The sequence below is a fragment of the Podarcis filfolensis genome (genome assembly GCF_964270895.1).
Source record: "Podarcis filfolensis genome assembly, chromosome: 9".
NCBI classification, from domain to species: Eukaryota; Metazoa; Chordata; class Lepidosauria; order Squamata; family Lacertidae; genus Podarcis; species Podarcis filfolensis.
Genome location: NC_139610.1, coordinates 27,991,249 through 28,013,060, shown reverse-complemented (window position 1 = coordinate 28,013,060; position 21,812 = coordinate 27,991,249). Strand labels below are relative to the sequence as shown.

Below are 21,812 nucleotides of genomic sequence, written 5' to 3'. Positions count from 1 at the left end.
TTATCTGCTGTCCAAATATAACAGTAGGCACCTGTTTGTCTCTTCCCCCATCTTCATCAAAGAGCTCACTGGCAAGCAGGGCAAGTTACCCTGTGGCTTTTTAAAGCTGCTGTCTGTACAATCTTGCCTGTAACAAGAGAGCAGCTGTTGAATGTTTCAGCATTTAACACCATGCCTTAGCACGGTTAATGTTTTAGTTGAGAAACTGAAGGGAAATAATATAAAGCAAAGGGTGCTCAACAGGTGGCCCACAGGTCACATAAGACCATAATGCTATTCTCTCTGCTGCTTCAGCTGATTGGACCCTTCTGAGTGGTTGTCTGTCTCAACATACATCACTATAGTGATGGTTACCTCTGCTGTTGCTTTGCTGTCCCTTCCAAGCGACTGATATGTAAACTCCTGTGAAATGTATGGCTCATATGAATCTTGGCAGTACCAGTGCAGAGCAGTTACAATGTGGATGTTTTCAAGTCCCCAAAATGAGAAGCACTTGTATTTTCTACATGCCAGTATGGTACTGTCTGACACACAAGGGTTGGAGGAAAGTACAGTAAAACAGGATCCAGTCTTAAGTACAAGTTTGAGAGGACATCATTCCTGCCCATTGGCCATGCTGGCTGATGGGAGCTGGGGGTTGAACCAGTGGCGTAGCGTGGGGGGTGCAGGGGGGGCGGGCCGCACCGGGCGCAACATCTGGGGTTAGGGCAAATCCATGGGTTAGGGGGCGCAAATCCACGGGTTAGGGGGCGCAAATTACTTGCCTTGCCCCGGGTGCTGACAACCCACGCTACGCCACTGGGTTGAACAGCGTCTGGAGGGCCACAGGTTCTGTACCTGTGCTCTAAGGATCATGCCAAAATTAGTGCACTGTATAACCACAGAGCCTAGGACTTGCTGATCAGAAGGTTGGCGGTTTGAATCCCCGCGACGGGGTGAGCTCCCGTTGCTCAGTCCCTGCTCCTGCCAACCTAGCAGTTCGAAAGCACGTCAAAGTACAAGTAGATAAATAGGTACTGCTCCAGCGGGAAGGTAAATGGCGTTTTCGTGCGCTGCTCTGGTTCGCCAGAAGTGGCTTAGTCATGCTGGCCACATGACTCGGAAGCTGTACGCTGGCTCCCTCAGCCAATAAAGCGAGTCGGTCACGACTGGACCTAATGGTCAGGGGTCCCTTTACCTTTACTTATTGGTAGCATATTTCTGCTAAATATGGCTATTTATTCTTACGAATTTCAAATCAATTTCAAAATCAAACAGCAAGACTGAATATTGGGCAGAATCTTCACAGCAGTTTTCATGTTCTCATGCAGCAGTACCTCTCTTTTCTGAACAGCAAGCTCTTCCTCCCTATCACAAGCTACTTTTTTTCCCAAAGTTGAAAAAGTTTGAAAAGCACCTTGTAGTGCTATGTGGAGATGCGCTGCTACCTGAGAAAAATAAAATGGTCTTTGCCTTTGAGATCCTCCAGATTTCAGCTGTTGACTTGTGTACAGCCATAGAACATGGTTATGCAAAATGCAGGAGAAACGTATTAAACCCTTTCCCCCTCTGCTTAAGCTCTGTATAATGTTATACATATTATGAGAGCTGTGAAACTTGTAAAATCTTAAATCAAACAGGTGAAACTTGAGGATATTTATAATACCTGGGTTTTTCCCCCTGAAAACACATGCTCTGTGCTTTTTTCAGTAGTGAGGCCCTCAGTCCATCAGAGAGCCATAATGTGTTTTGGAGATGATGTTAGTCAGCACAGCCCCGTGGTTTCAATAAGATTTAAAGGTAAAGGGAACCCTGACCATTAGGTCCAGTTGCGGACGACTCTGGGGTTGCGGCGCTCATCTCGCTTTATTGGCCGAGGGAGCCGGCGTACAGCTTCCGGGTCATGTGGCCAGCATGACTAAGCCGCTTCTGGCGAACCAGAGCAGCACACAGAAACGCTGTTTACCTTCCTGCCAGAGCGGTACCTCTTTTTCTACTTGCACTTTGACGTGCTTTCGAACTGCTAGGTTGGCAGGAGCTGGGACCGAGCAACGGGAGCTCGCCCCGTCATGGGGATTCGAACTGCCGACCTTCTGATCGGCAAGTCCTAGATTTACTCCCTGGTAAATTGGCATTGGGTTTCAGCCTTAATTGTTTCCTTGCTCTGGCTGTGTTTGCAACATGCCATTCTGCTTTTTGCTCTCCACACCTTCTCTACATCTACTTTCCATAACTGTGCCATCCCAGTTATCACCCCCCTCTCCACTACTTACCCTCCTTTGTTATTTTACTCATTCTCCAGAACTGCTGTTTTGTGGTTCACCATATTTTAACCCAACAGTGCCCTTACTGGTCAGAAAGAAATTTTAATCCAGAACTGAGAAACGCCTGGCAGGCAGCGGCAGCAACATTTTCTTTCCCATTGGCTGATTCTCACTCAAGCCAATATTCAGGGTAAAGGGTGCTGTGATCCCCCAACAGGATTTGGCAAAGCCTTTCCTTTAGGTGCCTTAGCTACTCCTGTTTGCTAGTATGTAGAAACTAGTATGCTGTGAACTGCTCTGAGATCTTTGAATAAAGGGCAGTATACAAATTTAAGGTAGGTAAGTAAGTAAGTAAGTAAGTAAGTGAATGAATGAATGAATGAATGAATGAATGAATGAAGATGCATAATAAGTGGCCTAAGAGGAAGAATTTTGTAATGACTCTGAGCAAAAGGGAATTTCCATCATGAGAGAAAGTGGCTGAGGTGCTTGTGGGGAGAAGGTTTTTGGGATCAAAGGCTCTGCTAGGAAATGAATGAGAAGCCTTATTCATTTTCTACTGAATATGAATATGGGGGGCTGGGGGCCAAATGCAGACCTCCAGGCTGCTCTCTGTCTTGGAACTCTCCCCAGGCCACACCTTTCACTGGCTCTGCTATACACTCCAAACAGTTTTGCCTAGTTTGGAATGTGTCCTTGAATTCTGATAATACATCTTGCTTCTCTGAGAGATGACTGTAGGGACGGGTGCATGAGTGTCTATAGAAACTAGTTCAAACTACGTTTCCCCATTATGTGCGCATGTGGGAGACAGGGAAGAAAGGTTAAATTTACATCCATTGCCTCTGTCCTTGCATGTGGCCCTTGAAAGGTTGCCTGGGAAAGAATGCATCCCTTGAACTGAAGAAGGTCCTCCTAGCGCCATCTTGGTGTGTTCAGCAGCATCCTAAGAACAGGTTGTGTGACCTTATTCAGGTCACATTTGCTTGGAAAGCTTCTCTGGTTATGTCCGTGTGAATGGCATTGACTATGGGCCCCTCTCTAAGGACTCTGTATTCAGTCTTCCTTCTCACTGTCCCCTTGTCTGACACAGAGGACGGAGTATGAGCTGAAGAGGATTAGGATTTATTAAACTGAAGTAATTGTTCATGCAAGCCTGGCTGCAGGTATTTCAAACTGAGGTGGTTTCCTGCTTCACTTTCAACTCTTTAAAAAATGGCAGGGTAAGAATTATGAGCCTTGAGTCATAGGTTGCCACCTATGAAATGTGTACCTGTGAGCACAAGCCTTTGGATTAAAAAGCAGAATAGGATATAAGTCAGCAAAACCTTTCTTCTCTCGATGGGACATTTAGGGAATGGGGAATCTAACCAGACTAAAAGTAATTGTTTGTTAAAATAAACACATTGTAGAACAAAGGAAAACAAAAGCTGATGGAAGAGAAGCACTGCATTCCTGTTATTGTGCATCCCAGAACCACAAGAAGGGAGAGAAATGTGATCTGAAATAAGCTTAAAAGGTTCTGTAATTAAGCCTGGATTAGTACAATAGCATAATATACCTGTTGCCCTTCTGCCGGTAAGTGGCAGACTAGCCTGAGGATGTCTGAATGGCTCCTGCTTTTATATTTGGAAGATTCTGCTCTTACATCAGCAGCCTGGGAATTGCTTTGCTGTCTCTCTTTATCTCTCAAGTTTTTTAAAGACAAAATTTGTTCAAACATTGCATCTAAGAAGATAGACCCTGAAATGTGTCAAACTGGCAACTGTGGTGCTAATTCAATTCCATCAGTGGAAACAATCTTATACGTACTTAGGAGCCAAAAGATTGTGATTCTTGCCAACTGTTCCTTTTTGTGGCGTCCTTTGTATATCTGATTTGGATGATGATGAGCATTTTTTGAAAGGGAACAAATAAAATCAGTGGCAGACATCCTAAGAGAGATGCTGTACTGTGTCCTTTCTTCATGTTACTTTGCTTAGTGAACCTCAGTATCAGTGTGGGAAAGACAAAACCTGGGACTTCCTGTAACCCAGTATTGGGCCACTCATAAAAATCATTTCTTTTGAAAGTGACCTGAAAAGGGATAGAGGGGAAGCACTGCAGCATTTGTAATTGCCAACTCATGTGTATAATAAATCCCAATTCCTTTTCTCTGTTTAAGAAATTCCAGCCTCTTTTCCCCTGCTATTAAGATTCAAGACTCTTACCAAGTGGTACATTAGTTGAAGCTCTGTGCCTGCACTCTCTCTGTGTATAACATCCACACTCGTTGGGGCATTTCTGTTATATCCAGCGTAGAACTTTAACCAATATATATTTTATTCACTAAGTAGCCATTGCCCCTGAACTCCTAGACTTGTTGGTTTTGTTGTTGCTTACTCCATGCGGAAGAGATGGATGGATGGATGCAGAGCTCTGTTTTCATGTTTGAGCTTTCCAAACAAATCTTTTCACCATCTCAGCCTCCCCCCTTTGAACCTTTGAACTCTTTAAGGTTTCAATTAACATTAGCAGTTGAAGGCTGAAATGTGTACATCTTCTGATGCTTTTTGCTTGTTAGTCAAGAGGCGGCCTTGACCCCAGACCAAACTTTCCACATTTAAAGGCTAGAGAAACTGCTGGTGTCCCAGTAGTGCCAATCTAACACCAGCTTTCAGACTAAAGAAGCTCGCAAGAACTGATCCAGTGTCCCAGAGATGAGCATTGGCAAAGCAAATTGACAATATCATCCCCCTGCTTTTTGCTTCTAGTATGTCATAGACAGAAAGAAGCACTTGAGCATGGGAAATACATCTTCACCTGTCATGGCTAAATTCTATTGAAATGTACCCTCCACTAACTTGTTTAATCTATTTGAAGCCATTTGCCTTTTTTGTTTCAACACACTGCGTTGACATTCTTTTATGATCAGTTTATTAGGTAGCTGCAGCCAACCTATGAATGTGCATTGTGTAGTTATGATTGTTTGTCCCCAGCGTGCATTACTTTGCTCTTACTAGCAGTGAATTTTATTTGCTAGTATATTTGTTTATCCAGTCTGTGTGGACCTTCTGTCTTTTTTTATGACTGTTTTGAGCTTTGTTATTCTGTTTACTTTGGTGTTGCCGGTAAACTAAACTAGAAGCTTATTCAGTCTTATCTCCAGATAAGTAGTGCAATCCATATAGAACTTCCAGTATTTATTACTTTCTTTTATAAGAAGCATCCACTTACTCATGCCTAATTACTTTTGAAGTTGCACCTTTCAAATCCATGACCTTTTAAAAATGTGAAATATTTTGGCAATAATGGATATAGGGTTTTTATGTATTCATTGCTACGTTACAGATATGCCTATTTATAATTATATGTAGTGAGAACCTTTCGTTGTTTAATATGGCTTTCAATGGGGAAACTGTTGTAGTCTTTCACAGATGGTTAGCAGTGTGTATATATAGCGTGGAAGTGCTTGTGGAAATGGTATTTGTGTTCTTCTTTGTGTTGTACTGGAAGAAAAGTGGGGAACATTAAGATGGTGATGTCTTGAGTGGCAGAAGTTTGGCAGCTTGACCTGGAAACCTCACTGACTTGAATTTATTCCTGCTGACTTGTTTGGAGCAATGACACTGTGTGGTCCATTGAAAATGGTCTCCCATGGCTTTCCCATGTGACTTTTTTGTTTAAATGAAGCCCTGCCACGTTTAGCCTTAGCGATATTCTCCAAGAGATGGCTGTGTAATGGATGATGCAATGACTTTTCTGCAGAAAGATTGCATCCACCACTTTTTCTCCTTTTAAGTCAAAGAGAACCATATGGTGGTTGTCATTGGTAAATTAAACTTGTGCTAATGAGCAAAGCTACTTCTTGGTCTCTGTGATGAATTAATAGTAATCTGTAAAACCAATGAAGGCAAAGCACCTCTTTACACAATCTGTTACCTTGGCCTAGGGTTAATGTTTTGAACTCACTTCAACCTCTGACTTGTTTACAAATCCATGGCCGAATTAGAAGTTGAAAGGAGGTGAAAGGAGGTCCACAACCCCAACCATATCTATGGTCCTTAATTCACCTTCCTTACATTACTGTAATGATCAGCTGAACAGCAGCAAAATTACCTATGGAAGGTGATATTTAAAATTCCCTAGAGAAACATGGTGACCTTGAAGTTGGTTTAAGATTCTGACTTGCTCTCAACCCAGTAACCGCAGTTTCTCCGTTTGGATGAAATGGGAACTACCATTTATATATTTTAAGCTGTTGAGAATTGCAGCATGGCAAAAAAAGAGGAGGGAAGAATGTTTAGCAGCAAAGTAATTTTCAGGTGGCGCTGTGGGTTAAACCACAGAGCCTAGGACTTGCCGATCAGAAGGTCAGCGGTTCGAATCCCTGCGACGGGGTGAGTTCCCGTTGCTTGGTCCCTGCTCCTGCCAACCTAGCAGTTCGAAAGCACGTCAAAGTGCAAGTAGATAAATAGGTACCGCTCCGGCGGGAAGGTAAACGGCGTTTCCGTGTGCTGCTCTGGTTCACCAGAAGCAGCTTAGTCATGCTGGCCACATGACCCGGAAGCTGTACGCCAGCTCCCTCGGCCAATAAAGCGAGATGAGCGTCGCAACCCCAGAGTCTGTCACGACTGGACCTAATGGTCAGGGGTCCCTTTACCCTTTACCTTTACCTTAATTTTCAGGTGGCAACTTGGGTGACTAATTTCATGTATGTAACATTGGATATCTCTGGGCAGCTTTGAAGTATTGATGACATCTCGATGAAAATAAGTGGCAGGAAATGTGTTCTCAGGGACTAGGAAAGGAGGAAGTTCTTCTTAAACCTTTCTAGTCCTAGTGTGGCCTTCATTGGCTCTGGGGAGCAAAAGCTTTGTAATGACTAGTGAGCTCAGCAGTGAAGGGAGAAAAATGTCCCTGGCTCTTAATCTGTTACTTTGCATATGAGAAATTAACCCTTTCAGGTCCACACTGAAAACTATTGTTGGAAGTTCAATTTCACCACTCTCGTCCATTTCCTCAGAGTATTGTTTATATACCATAAAACGACTTTTTTTTTTAAGTGAACAGGTGAATGGCTAATGAAAGCATAGAAGTGTGTGCGTGCATGCGCGCTGGAAGGGTAGTAGCCTCCAAAGAGGCTCTTTATGTCCTGACTGTGACAGAGGCATGATAATTAGGGACTAGAGAGAAAATCTTCTCTGTGGTCACACCTAAATTTTGGGACTCTATGCCCTTGGAGATTTTATTGGCCGCCTCTTTTATGGTGTTTCGCCATGAGGCAAAACCTTTCCTGTTTTAGGCAGGTGTGTGTTTTATTCGAATTTTTTTTTATCTGGAGGTGTGCTTTTTTATCTGTCGTCTTACTTTATCTGCTGTTCTAGTCTATTTGTGTTATATTGTACCTTATAAATTTTTATTGTACTTTTTGGTTGCTTTTGATCGCTTTCAGCTGCCCAGAGTGGAATGCAGGCACCAGATAAAAATGTTCCTATAGATAAATAAGGCCTCTGAATTGTTTGATAGTAAATAATGTTATTCCGAATGAAAATTATTGGTCTTAAGAGCTCTTGCGGTTAAAAACAAGCATAGTTAAAATACCTTTTGGTGGAGAGGTAAAAGGGGTGGAGGGGGTGGGGGTGTGTGTATCCCTCGAAGTCTCCAGACAGAACAGAATCCTACAGCCTTCCCACAGTCATTCTCTGGCTGCTTGGGTGCTCTCCAGCTAACAGCGCATCCCAAACAGAACTGGACCTCTCTCCTTTTAGTACCCTGCATGCATTGTTGTCTCACAATGATTGGCTATTGGACTAGAAACAGCTGTACCAAGCCCTTGGTTTGCAAAAGAGATTACAGGCCTTTCTCATAGAGTCTGATTGGTTGGCAGTGTGTGCTGAGAGAGAGAAGGGCCAAAGAAGTAGTGTAGTACTAGCTGCTTCTAGGCAGTTTGATTACTTTTGTCCTAGAGTTCCTCTCCAGCTGTCAAATGAATGGGTTCCCTCCACCAATCTCTCTCCCCATCCCTCCCCACCCCCTTTCCAACATCAGTGATTGTTTGGGCAGGCTAAGAAATCTAGCAGGCAGGTTTGGTTTCAAAAAAACAAAACAAAACAAAAAACAAAGGCGTTTCTGTTTTTTCTTTGTAAGAAAAGAGAGGAGATAGAGGCTGGATTGTTATTTTAAAAATTAAAAAAAAAAAATACAACTTTGTACGTAAATACGCACAAGCTGATTATAGGCTGGGGCACAAGCGAAGGTTTGGGTGAGCCCAGGGCTATTTTACATGAGAATGTGCAGCCCGACTGGCTGAGCGCGTCTAACTTAAGGCAGCTCCTTGATTAGCATAAGACTGGGTGGCTGCCTTGTTTCCTGCCTTCAATAGCTATTCACTGTAGTCGAGGCGGAGAGGAGCAGGGAGGCAAGGCAAGGCAAAGCAAACGCACCGGATTTGCAGAAAGCAAAGCGCGTTGGGCTTAATCTCGCGGCCCGGCTGCCCCCCAAGGCTGGAGGAGCTGGCACGGCTCGACGGGCGCAGACGTAGGCAAACACAGGCGGTGATGGGAAAAGAGGAATAAGCGTGCATGCGAGAAGGAAGGAAGGACGGCCGGCTGCAGGAGCCTGGAAGAGACGGGACTCGGGAGCCCTCGGCCATGATGACCATCTGCATCGAGCACCATCGCTGCTTGTAGGTTTATGTACACCTTGAGTGGGCGCGCGAGCGAGGGATCCTTGTTCTGCCAGTGCGGCAGGAGGAGCTGCGAGAGCTACTAACGGGGAGAATGGTCGCTGCTGCTGCTGCAGCCATGATTTTTCGGCTGCTCCATTGATGTTTTGCTCGGATTCTGATAGGTTGGAGGAGGGCGGGGGAAGCCAGCCTTTGGCCGCTACCAGCACTTCCCCGCGATTCCTATGGCATTGCAGACCCGATGCTGCTTTGCTTTGCTCCCTGCCGTCTTTCGGGTCAAGCCCAAAGGCAGCCTGCTTTGCCTAATTCGCCCGGGCCTTTTGTGTTGCAGATCACAGTTGGCCGAGCCTTTCTGTGCTGAATCGACCTATTGTTTTGGGACCCCAGAGCTTCCACGCTGCAGATCGCTTCTCTTCTCCCCCCCTCCCCCCTTTTTTTCGGTCGCTCTCCTCCTCCTCCTCCACCGCCACTACCCACCCGCCTTAGAAGCCACATAATTTGCCTCTCCTCCACATGACTCTGGAAGCTACAAGCCGGGCTTGAGCGCCAATGAAGTGTAATGCATTGTGGGACGTGTGTAAAAGAATTGGATCTTTCCAAGGGGGGGAAAGGAAAGGACCTGCGGTCTGCTTGATGGACAAGGTAGTGGCAAAATGTTGCTTGCAGAGCCGACCCGAGCGGTGCCTGTAAAGAGACGTGTGTAAAACGAGTGCAGCGAGCAAGCCGTGAAGCCTCCTGGCTCATGCCGCTCCTGCTGCTGCTGTTGCTGCTGCTCGTGGTGGATTAGACTGCAGGTAGCTTCAAAATGAAGAAGACGCGAAGTACAACCTTGCGGCGAGCCTGGCCTAGCTCTGATTTTTCTGACCGGGCCTCTGATCGCATGAGGTCCCGCAGTGAAAAGGACTACCGCCTGCACAAACATTTCCCCCCAGCTTTCCTTTCCCAGGCTTCACGGGGCTACATGACATCTGGTCAGTAACTGGCTGTGTGTGTTTGTGTGTGTGTGTATACATCAGTATGTTTGTTTCAAGGCATGGGCTCGCATGTTTGTTTATCTCCCCTGTGCTGTGTAAAAAAAAAAAAGGGGTTATCTGATTAACATAGGTTGTAATGAATAATGCAATTTCTTTTAAAGCTCACATCCACCATTTTGTACCTCAGGAAGATTCACAGCAGGGCCTGCTCAATATGGTGTTTAAAGCCTTCCAGCCCCCCCCCCCCCGCTTCCCCCTAAAATAAATGGAGAGAAAAATGGTCAGATCAGTATTTTCAACGAATCAAAATGCCTAGTAGATGTGATCCCAGAAGTCTCTTCCCCCCCTCCCAAATCTGCATCCCTGGTCTCCTTCTACTAAATCATGATTACCAAATCAGATATTGTCTCTTAATCCAGCTAAATGCAATTATCTCAATAGGCATTTCTGCGTTTCATTTTCTAAACAACAACAAAAAGTATCGCTGCTGTTGGGGGTTCTGTGAATAGAGTCTTCGTGTCCCAGTTGACTGTTTTTGTCTGGGGAAGTTCTTTTTGGTTATACAGAAATAAGTATAAATATAAACATTTGTGTGTTAGGAGGACAGGGTGTCTGTGGATATGTATCACATGTGTATGTTCATCTATTCAATTGCTTCAGTGGAAGCTCTTTAGAAATAATGGACACTGCACCAACATGCTTGTGCATGCATGGCAGGATAAGAGCACAAACAATAAAGCTGTGGAAGATTATAACAAGGGGAAACAGTCATCTTTTAATAAAAATTATGAAAGGAAATGCCTCATCCCTCCCTTTTAATGATGCCTTTATATTCCATTCATTCTATGATTCCCTTTTGAGATGTTCAGGAGGGAACAGGAAATAATCTTTAAGAGAATGTTGACGAGAAGGACAAAATATCTTGGAAGCCTCCTTTGTTGTTTGAGTGCTTCGTTAGTGTGACAATCCGACATAATGTTTCATGACCATGATGCCAAATATCCCATTTATCATCAAGGCATATTTTTCCCTGTGAGACTCACTTTAGCTTAGAGAAATGAAGATTTCTTATACGTAGCTAGAAAAGGTTTTCCATCTCCTTCCTGTATCCCATCCCCAGTTTCAAGTCAAACTTAGTGGTTATCAGCAATTTACATACCTAACTTATTCCTTTGCATTCTAATAAATACGTCTCTTTAAACAGTACTGGAGCAGATTCTTATGCTTTAAGAATCTCTTGTGAACATTCTTTTGTTAGCAACCATAAACATAAAGAAGAAATCTTTTATGGAAATATTACTTGACTAAGTTTTGGTGAACAAGCTTATCTGTTTTGCTCAGAAGGTATGCATTAAATGAAATGACAAGTGTAATTTATGCTTTAAGGAGCTGAAAAGCAACTATATTGTTTATAGTTTGGTTGCTGCAGTACATTTAGCAACACACCTATGAGAAATCTGGCCTCACTGTATACACCTAGAATCTGAGCTGGTGTTCATTATCACAGTGCAGTTCCCCCCCCAAAAAAGAGACAGATTTGGAACATTTTAGATCAGAATGATTAGATAATACCCAACAGAATAGTCAATTAGTTTTCTGCAACTGTATTAAGACTATGGAGGGGAAAAACAGGTTTCTTTGTTTTTCTTGAAAGCAGTGTTGTTGAAAGAGTTATCCTTTTAACAGATGTATTTCTCCTAAGAGTTTTATAGGTGACAATTAGCATGAATTAACTGCAAAGTATGTGTGTATTTATAAAAACAAACTCTGGAGAGTGGTTGCATGGTCCAGTTTGATTATCAATACTGAGTTGTGTGTATGTGTGTAAGTAATATAGACACATATATGAGTCTGTACTTGTTTGGGGGATGGGAAGGTAATGCCTATTGTGTCTGGACATTCTAAAACAGAATGTTACATCTTTGAATATCCTAGAGGCAATAATCTGCAGTGCTACAATGCAAGAATGTATGGTGTGGGGGGTGGGAGAAGAGGGAGCAGGTGACACGTCCACTATGAGTAATACACTATAATTGTTAGGAGTATAGCACAAGTGGCAGTTGAAACAAGAATGATGTAAAGCAAATCTAGCATGTGATACTGTAGCTGGAAAAGTAATTTTGGCCTCTTTGCGGGTTGACTCTCTCTCCCCTTTTTTTTTTTAATGAACTCTGTCCTTTGCCTTTCCAAATATTGGTTTTGGGAGGAATGGGTACTGTATCTAAACACTTCGGCTATTTTAAAAGGAAGCTCTCTTCCTGACAGGAAATCTATAGGAAGTCGTCTTGCATAAAAGTAGCAGTGACTGTGAATACAAATGCTTTCTTTGTCACCCAAACTGTTTTACAGGAGAGAGGGCCTTGAAACACATGGGCTTTTCAAGAGGGCTGCATTCTGTTTATCCAGTCATTTAGCCTAATTACTATTAGTATTGTTGTGGTCCCTTTTAAATAAGTGCTGTATTGTTTGGGAGATAGGAGACCATGTTGCTTGCTTGGGCTTGATTGTTTGAGCCCAAGGACATTGAGGGATGCAAGCAAGTCAATTGTTTTCTTCTCCCTCCCACACTCAAAAGACTGTAAACTCATTAGTATGCACTTTGAGTCTTCGGGACTGGGCATGGGTTTATTAAACAAGATCTAATTAAAAATTCTTTTTAAACGATTCTCTCTAACCCCTCCCTCACCAATACATGTACACAAGATCTTCATGACTGTATCAGACCAAAGGCTACTGTAATCCAATATCCCAGTTCCTACAGTGACCAATCAGATGTCTTATGAGAGGCCCGTAGGCAGGACTGGAGTACAATGCCCCTCTCATGCTGTGGTTCACCAGTGACTGGTTTTCAGAGACATGCTGTTTCTGATCCTGGAGGTGTTCTACAGCCTTTGTGACCAGTAGCCATCACTAGCTGCATCCTACAGGAATCCCCTTTTTCGAGCCATCTGAGTTGGCGGCCATCATTTGGTGGTAGAGAATTCCATACTTTTAAACATGCACTATATGAAGAGAAGTACTTCCTGTTGCCTGTCCTGAATCTCCAACCATTCAGCTTCTTTGGATGACCCTGAGTTCTGGTGTTGTGACAAAAGGAGGAAAAAATATATCTACCCACGTTCTCCGCACATGGATAATTTTATGCAGCAATATCATGTCCCCTTTACTCAGCTTTTTTTAAAAACAACAACAACAACAACCCATAAAACCCCCAAACAGTGTAACCGTTCCATATAGGGGAGTTGCTCCAACCCTGATTATTTTGGAGCCGAAGGTCACTTTTCCTGTAAATGGCTGTAAGAGTTTTGAGTGTTGTTTAATTATTTCATTTCATACAATTTGCGTACCACTCGATTGTAAAAGACCTCAAAGTGGTCTTAACACAGTTACTAAGAATTGTAATCTGACAGGGTATGTGCTTTTCAATAATAAAATGGTCCAAATAATGGGAGAGGGCTTCTTTTTTAAAAAATTGCATTTACTTTATGAATTAGTAATATTATGAATTTATAGTAAATAACACCAGTACTTAATATTAGCATTTTGAATACTATTTTGAGTGGGCTACTAATAAACAGTGAAATGTTTTGAAAAAGCTGATAGACAACCCATGGAGAAACTGTTCGGTAAAGTAGTGATATTTTCACGGTGAGTTTCTGTGCCTTTTGCTGATGAATACTTGTCTAGTGAATGGCCTCTGCTGAAGTTCAGAGTTTCTTTAGGCTTCTGAGCAAGTATAGGGTTCAGAGGCCATGCAGAGAGTTCATTGTTCATGCTGAAAATATACATATCCCATAAGAAAGCACACTGACTTTTATGCCTTTGAAATAAGTAGAAACTGCAACAATAAACATGTTTGACCTTGTATCTAGAGAGAAATTTTGACTAGGTCTATCCTAATAATTTTTATAACTTGAAAATGACAGTAACAGTAGATACTATAATAGTGATGAATTTTAACCAATAGGAAACAGTCCTGCTAAATAACAACAATAACAAATGCTAGTATGCTGCTTATACTTACTGAGAGTTTAGCAAGCAAAGTGTTAGAAAGTGCATTTTGCTACTGGCTTGGGTCCAATTGCAACTACGAGGAGATTTCTGGACACCAGGTTGGTGACCACAGTTTAAAAGCCTCTGCCTTAGTCCATAGTTAATACCATTTCCATTACAACTCTTTGTGTTTCTCCTTCTTGCATACTGGGACAAGTGAATTGTAAGAGCAAGCTACAGTCAGTCAATATAGTTGAGATCATAGAATCATAGAATAGTAGCATTGTAAAGGACCCCAAGGGTCATGTAGTCCAACTCCCTGGCATATAGACATTCCATTGTGACAACTGTATCTTAGCTTTAAGGTGCCATTTGGCACCTAACTAATATATCTGAGTTTCTAACACTGCCTCTCACTGTCTATTATGTATTTGCACTTAGCCATGTATTGAAAGCCCATTACTTAAATTCATTGCAAGAAGATGAGTTGTAATTAAGATAGCCCATGCATGTTTTGGTTTGTTTAGTAGATTTATATTCCACTTTTCCAGCAGTCCTCAAAGTGGCCAGTAATCCTTCTGAAACACAACAGATACATCAAGAACCACATCCTCAAAAAAGAAAACAGTTTTGGTGGGGTTGGAGCTGACATCAGATGTTCTATCCCACAAGGTAGTTGCTATGTTAGCTCTGTGGGGATGGGGGAGGGGACAGTCCAACTGGAACAGGTCCTGATGTTGTCTTTACCTGCCTGCCTGCCTCTTTTCTTCCTTTCCACAGGGCAGCTGGTGCCAGTTGGCCCTGTGGGGGTGATTGGGGAGAGGACAGGGTTGCCATATGTCCGGAATTCCCCGGACATAGCCGGAATACTGTGGGCGGAAATTTGCTAAAATGTCTGGGAAAATGCGGGCTTACGGCAATCCATGTTGGCAGTGTCGTTTTCCATAAAAATAGCTCAATTTTTTTTTGTGATTTTGCCAAAGAAGCCCAACAACTTTGGGCAACGCTAAACAAACAAACAAAAAACCCCAGGGGAAAAAAGCTATTCAACTTAGTGTCCGGATTTTCACTTTTTGAAATATGGCAATCCTTAGTATGATACACATACAATGTTTGTCCCATCAGAATCTGATTAAGCAGGATGAGTGTGATTGAGCTACTTTCTGCACTGTCTGCTGCTAGCAGCAGTGTTGTTGCTCAGTCTAAGGTATATAAAGTTTTGAACTGTCTGCATGAATGTTGTTAACTCAAAATATATTAGTAGTGGCTAAATGTCAGAGACAGGCTGGATGCTGAGGACTGGTGAATGGATACCGATGAGTGGTCACTGAGAGAAGCAGGGTTAGAAACTGACTTGGAAGAAGGGATCAGTGAATTGGGGTAACCTATAGCAGCCGGGAAACAAGAGTCAGGGGCAGGAGAAACTGCAAGATTGGACAGTGGAAAACAGGTGTGGGAAGGGGAAGAGATAGGTCAGGCTGGTGTAGACGCAAGGGTTTCCACACCACCTCCTGCCCCCACCTCTCCTGCTCCACTGTCTCCCAGGACCAGGAGAGGATTGAAGGACCAGGAGCAGAAAGTTACATGTAGACAGTCTTTGCCTTCTTGCGTGCATCTCTGATAGGGGAGAGATATAAGCTGAGGTTGGGTTGGGAACTCTATGTTGCGGCAACTGCCTCTTTGGGTGCACACCTAGGAGTAGCTGAGAGACATAGGACTGATGGACATGCCTTTCCCTAACTTGTAGGTGTGTTTTTTAATTTCCCCCTATTGCTACACCGATATATTTGTTTGGAATAGTGAGGATGTATTGAGGATACTTAAATCTAGTAATCTCCAGATTGGGGCTGCCCCTGAGTTTGGCTCAAAAGCTGCTGCTGCTGCTGCTGCTGAAAAATACTGTGACTTGGCTGCTCACTGAGGCAGAATATCAGCAATATATTGTGTCGCTGGTGAAAGAATTGCACTGGCTGCCAGTTAGCTACTGAGCTAAATTCAAGATTCTGGGACTGGTGTACAAAGTCCTATACAGCTTTGGGACTAAGATACCTGAAAGATTGCCTCATTCTTTCTGTATCTAATCAGTTATTGTGCTCTGCAAGAGAAGGCCACCTGCAGGTGCCATATCATCTGTAGGTCCATTCCTTCAAATGTAGGAATTGGACCTTTAGTGTGGTGGCACATAGCCTTTGCAACTCCCTCATGTGATGCATCAGATAGGTACCCTCTCTACCATCTTTTTGACACCTATTTATTGAAGACCTTCCTTTTCCAACGAGCATTTTAAGTTGAGAATTTTATCCCGGTTCGCATCTGTATTGTCAAAGTTTTTGTTGTTAAATCACTTCAGTATGTTTAGTGGGAAGCGGCTCATGTATTAAAAAGGAACCAAATGCAAGTCTTGCCACCAAGCAGAAGCTTCAGCACTAATTTTGTTAATGGAGGAATAACCTACTTGTTCATGTTACTTGATGAAATGCATTGAAAAAGCCATTTAAAAAAGAGATTTTTGGGGGGAAAGGCTGGAGGCTTTTCATACCTCAAAAGAGAAACTTCTATTGAGCTTCTTAATACAATTTCAAATAAGGGTTGGTTGGTGCTCAGATAAATGAACAAGGTGACTAACATAAGCATAGGGTCACTTGTGCTTCTTATATTGGGCTGCTTATCTGAAGAATGGAAACACGTTGGCTTGAACGACACTGTACTGTGATTAATTTAGCAACCCTGTCATGTTACTTCAACTCAAGTTGTCCTTCGACTCAATATTAAGAGTTTGTTTCCAGCTTCTGATGCAGTACATAAAATTATTGAAAAACCTGCCAGTGGTCCTTTAGATATTGTTGGACTTCAAACTCTGTTCAGTCTAAGCCAGCATCACCCGTGTTTGGGGATGAGGGGAATTGTGTTAGTCCAACAATGTTTGCAGGGCCACATATTCCTTGCCCATGTGCTCTGCAATAGAGGCTTGCCATTACATAGGGTGTGTAAGAACCTAGTGCAACATAGATATAAAGGTAAAGGGGCCCCTGACCATTAGGTCCAGTCGTGGCCGACTCTGGGGTTGTGGCGCTCATCTCGCTTTACTGGCCGAGGGAGCCGGCGTACAGCTTCCAGGTCATGTGGCCAGCATGACTAAGCTGCTTCTGGAGAACCAGAGCAGCGCACGGAAACACGGTTTACCTTCCCGCCGGAGCAGTACCTATTTATCTACTTGCACTTTGACGTGCTTTTGAACTGCTAGGTTGGCAGGAGGCAACATAGATATACTTGGCTAGAATTCTGTTCCAAAGTCTGAGGAGCAATATAGTATTTCAGCCTGAGTTTCTGAATAAGACCAGGCAGACCCAGGCTCAAATTCCTACTCAGCCCTGAGGTATATTAGGTTAACTTGGACCAATCACATGCACTCATTCTAGCCTACTTCATAGATTGTTGTGAGAATAATAATAAAAAAGTGAGCATGAGGAAGTAATATATTTTTTGCCTCTCTTGGATGAAGGAAGGGATAAAAATTAGACAAGGCACAGTGGTTCTGCTCTTCCTTTTGCACCTGGCCTGTTGTCTAATTTTGTATATTTTCTCCATGACAAGGTTTGTTAAGCCTCGCCATGTAATTTGCAAAGTGTCGGTCCAGCTATGGTAAGTTGCAACTGCCCTGGACAAGCACCCAACTGTGACTTTGCTATGGCGAGATGCACATACATCATGTTTCTTTTTATAAAAAGATTATTCAAAACATTTGCGCTCCATCTTTCCACTAGAAGGCCCGCAAGGAGATCTACAATCCAAAATAAAACTCTGCCAAAAGTAACCCACTTAAAATAATTAACGAACACACTCACAATTGTAGCAGCTGCAGATAAATTGGAAGACAACAAAGGATACAAATATAGTTTTGTTTACTAACGCTTGAGAGAATAAAATGCTTTAACAATACTTTAAGAGGGTAGGAACAAAATGAGATCTCTGGGAAGATCTTCTGCATTAGCCACCTACCAGAGGCAAGACCTTGGATGATGACCTCAGTGATGAAGAAGGAAAGGCGTTTATATCCCCTGACAACTGCTTGAAGTAGTCTCCTACTCTTTCCTGTCTTAAATGTATCGATGGCAAAGAGAAATCATTTTATATTTATAAAGCAGCTTAGACCAATCCTGTACTACAGTTCTGTACAGTCCTGTAGATGTTTTTTCAGACATCCCACAATATACAGAGAGTCTTCATTTTGGGTAAGTGTATGTAGGATGAAAGCCTTAAGTTTGTGGTGTTTTTTGTTTATTTAATTGTTTGGGTAGTGGCATTGTTCTAGCAGTGAACTGGGCAGACATTTCTTGAGGACTATTTAGGTAAGTGAAGGATAAAATGGGCTGACATCTTCTTAGGGTAAAAGCAAAGAGACATTGCCTCTTGCTACCATTTTAAATATGGCTGGTGTACACATGCGGTCATTGTAGAATGATTGTCCTAGAACCACAACTCTTCAATAAAATCATGAAATGTCATTAGGGGAACCTGGCTTTTATAAGAATATTCCAGAATTTATATTCTTTTAATGCTGCTGAGACCATTGATTGACCTGTAATCAAATTTGATTGGTTCTACTTAGCGCTAAGCAATGGTTTAGCACCATGTGGATAAGTATTGGCAAGTATGAGCTCTCACGCTTCCTGTCTCTTCCTTCCATGCACCCAGGAGGAGGATCGCTGCTGAGTTTACTTTTAATTTCAAAAACTAAACTCTAGCAGTATGTGTGAACCAAGAATTCTGGTTTGCAACCAACAATGGTTAGTTGTTAAACAAGCCAGATACAAACCATGAAGTTGGCGTGTTTAGCATCTAACCATTGTTGGTTGTAAACTAGAATTCCTGGTTCACGGTTCACACGTACTGCTGAGTCGGGTGTCCAGATGTTCTTGGACTCCAACTTCCATCAGCCCAGCCAGCACAGTCCAATGGTCATGGATGATAGGGACTGTAGTTAAAAAGCATCTGGACGGCCACGGCTCCCATTCCTGCACTAAGAGTTGAAAGTAAACATAGTAGAAATCCTCATTGTTGTGTTAAGAGGAGGAGAGGAGACAAAGAGGAGTATGTGATCTCAATGGTTTTGCACAGACCTGCTGAGATTTATCGACATACTGTAGTGCTGGATCATGGTACTAGATGTGAACTAACCAAGAGTGTTTTTATTGTGTTTGAAATGCAGGAAAGTTTTTATCTCCCTTTGTTATCAACTACCGTATTTTTTGCTCTATAAGACTCACTTTTTCCCTCCTAAAAAGTAAGGGGAAATGTGTGTGTGTCTTATGGAGTGAATGCAGGCTGCACAGCTATCCCAGAAGCCAGAACAGGAAGAGGGATTGCTGCTTTCACTGTGCAGCGATCCGTCTTGCTGTTCTGGCTTCTGAGATTCAGAATATTTTTTTTCTTGTTTTCCTCTTCCAAAAACTAGGTGCGTCTTGTGGTCTGGGGCGTCTTATAGAGCGAAAAATACGGTAACTTGTGGATTGGCTTAGATAAGCCTAAACATAATTTAGCAGCTTTCCATTTTTGAAACATATATTTAGCAAACACGTCTGTGGGAATCATGGCATTGGATAGTGTACTGAATTATTTATATAAAAAAAACCTTGAAAAGAAATTTTGTGAAATTCTAATGTGTTTTTGGTAACATGATGATCTGTTAGAAATCTAAAATACAATGCTTCATTGCCGGTTCAGCTCACTGACCAACAGCTTGAACTGGCATAACATGCAAATTTTCTTTTTCTTCCTACCTGATGACTGTATAAGATCCTTCCCTTTTCATAATACTAGCAGGAGATGATTTGGAATTACTGTTATTAAGTGGTGGTATCACTTTTACCATGTCAACCAATTGCTTACCAACCAAAAATAACACTTTGTTTTCATCACATTGTAGAAAATGTGATTCCTGTTATTTGAAAAGAATAAGGAGGGGTTCCTATTCAGCTCAGCATAAATGCCGTCTGCTAAGAAAAGCTGCAGCCTCTTAATAGAAAATTCAGGCAGAAGTTTGTTCATTTTATAATATATACCCCATGTTGCCAGGAATTCTAAGATGACAGTTTTGTCTTGAACATCAGATATTGGTAGTTCTAGCACTGGATAGGGTGTGAGTAGAAGACTGAGAAGAAAAGAAATACTCAAATATTTTTTGCTTAAATTCTTTAAACTTTTGAGTTGCCGTGCTAAAATGGGTATAAATACCACAAATGATTTGTGAATTCATTATGTATTGGCCATATTTGTTTACATAGTTAAATTGTAATAATATGGATATGGATCAGATTAATAATTTAAGAACAGTCCTAATGGATCAGGCAAAAAAGCTGTGTCTAATCCAGCATCCTACTCCTATACTGACCAACCAGATGCCTACATCAGGGATGGAGAACCTCTTGGCCTCCGGATTTTATTGGAGCCCAAATCCCATCTCATGTATTATGTCGATTGTGTCCACCAGAGTGTTCTTAAATAACAAAGTGATGTAAATTCTCCCTAAGAATGGTGTCTTAGAACTGGAAGGTGACATTTAAAAGGAAATCCAGAGGGACTCATTCAGAAAATTATTAATTTTTTAAAGTTGCACCCTGCTTTTCAGCATATCTGGGCCTCAAGTGGCTTACAAAAAAACAAACAAAAACCATACAATATACAAAATTTAAGGCATAAAATTAAAATGATCAAGTATCTTGCTAAAGAAGAATCAATGTAATTTTTGGAAAGGTAAGTCCCGTCTCACAAAGTTTTTAGAGTTATTTGAGCGTATCAGCAAGCTTGTGGATAGGAGAAATCTGGCAGACACTGTATACTAGGATTTTCAAACAGCTTTTGACAATGTCCCTTCCCAAAAGCTCCTGGGCAAACTTAGCAGTCATGGGATAAGAAGATAGATAAAGAACAGGAAGCATAGAATAGAAATAAAAGAGCTGTTCTCACAATGAGAGGGTGTAAGGTGTGGTCCCCAAGGATCTGATTTGGGACCTGTGCCTTTTAATTATTTACTGCTCACCCCTAAAGCCAGATCATTAAAGTAGCTAAGTTTGTGAATGATACCAACTTATTGGTTATAGGGGCAAAAATGGGATTATGAAGAGCTCCCAAAGGATCTCATGTCATGAAGTCTTCAGAACTAGTGTTACTGAATCTGTATTTAAATGAGAATCAGGACTTGGTAGATAAACTAGTAATTGGCTTTCTCTTAGTGGCTGCACATATGATTATAGCCGTATTCTGGAAGGATTTAAAAGGTGTAAAACCGGAATGCCTGGTTCAAGAGAGAATGGTGCATTGCCCTTACAGAAAAATTGACTTACAAATTAAGAGGAACAAAGCACAAAAATACCCTTTGCAGGAGAATGGTGGAGCTTCATTTCATTTACAAATTCCCCAGGAAACGAAAGACCAGTTCCAAAAGTTTATAGTAACTTGTGGATCACTTATTAAAAACATGTTTTACAGATGCAGAAAAAGAACAAAATCTATGGTGTGACCACACTTGAAATACTTTGTGCAGTACCCGTGGCCAAAATGAACATTGGGCTGGAGTAATCTTCCTGTGAGAAAGGGTTTAGGTTTTAGGGGAAAAGTTTGTAAGAGAAGACATGAAAGATGCATATGAAATAATGCATAGAGAAAGTGAATAGAGAGAGGTTTTTCTGACTCATAATACTAGAACCTAGGGGTCATCCAGTGAAGCTGAATGGTGTGACATTCCAAGAGAAAGTTCTTCGCATAGCTTCCTCAAGATGTGGTGATGACCACCAACCTGGATGGTTTTAAAAGGGAATTAGCCGTATCCTCCATGATTTGCCTATCAGTGGTTACTAGCCATGATGGCTGTTTACAATCTCCTGAATCAAAGGCAGCATGCTTCTGAATACTTGTTGCTGGGGAACAGAAGTGGGA

General features: G+C 42.2%; 1 protein-coding gene across 6 annotated transcripts in view; it reads left to right on the top strand.

The window, feature by feature from the left end:
* Nucleotides 1–21,812, top strand: part of STOX2 (storkhead box 2) — a 133,368-nt gene that overhangs the window by 41,814 nt on the left and 69,742 nt on the right. For 2 of the 6 annotated variants that reach the window (XR_014552142.1, XM_083631073.1), the window contains exon 1: nucleotides 8,524–9,881. The exons of the other annotated variants lie outside the window; for them this stretch is intronic. Coding sequence is in view for 1 of the 2 variants with exons in the window: in XM_083631073.1 (XP_083487199.1) it covers nucleotides 9,716–9,881 (166 nt within the window). In the remaining variant the exon portion in view is untranslated. Of the gene's footprint in view, nucleotides 1–8,523; nucleotides 9,882–21,812 lie in introns of those variants that run through there. 6 annotated transcript variants of the gene reach the window in all.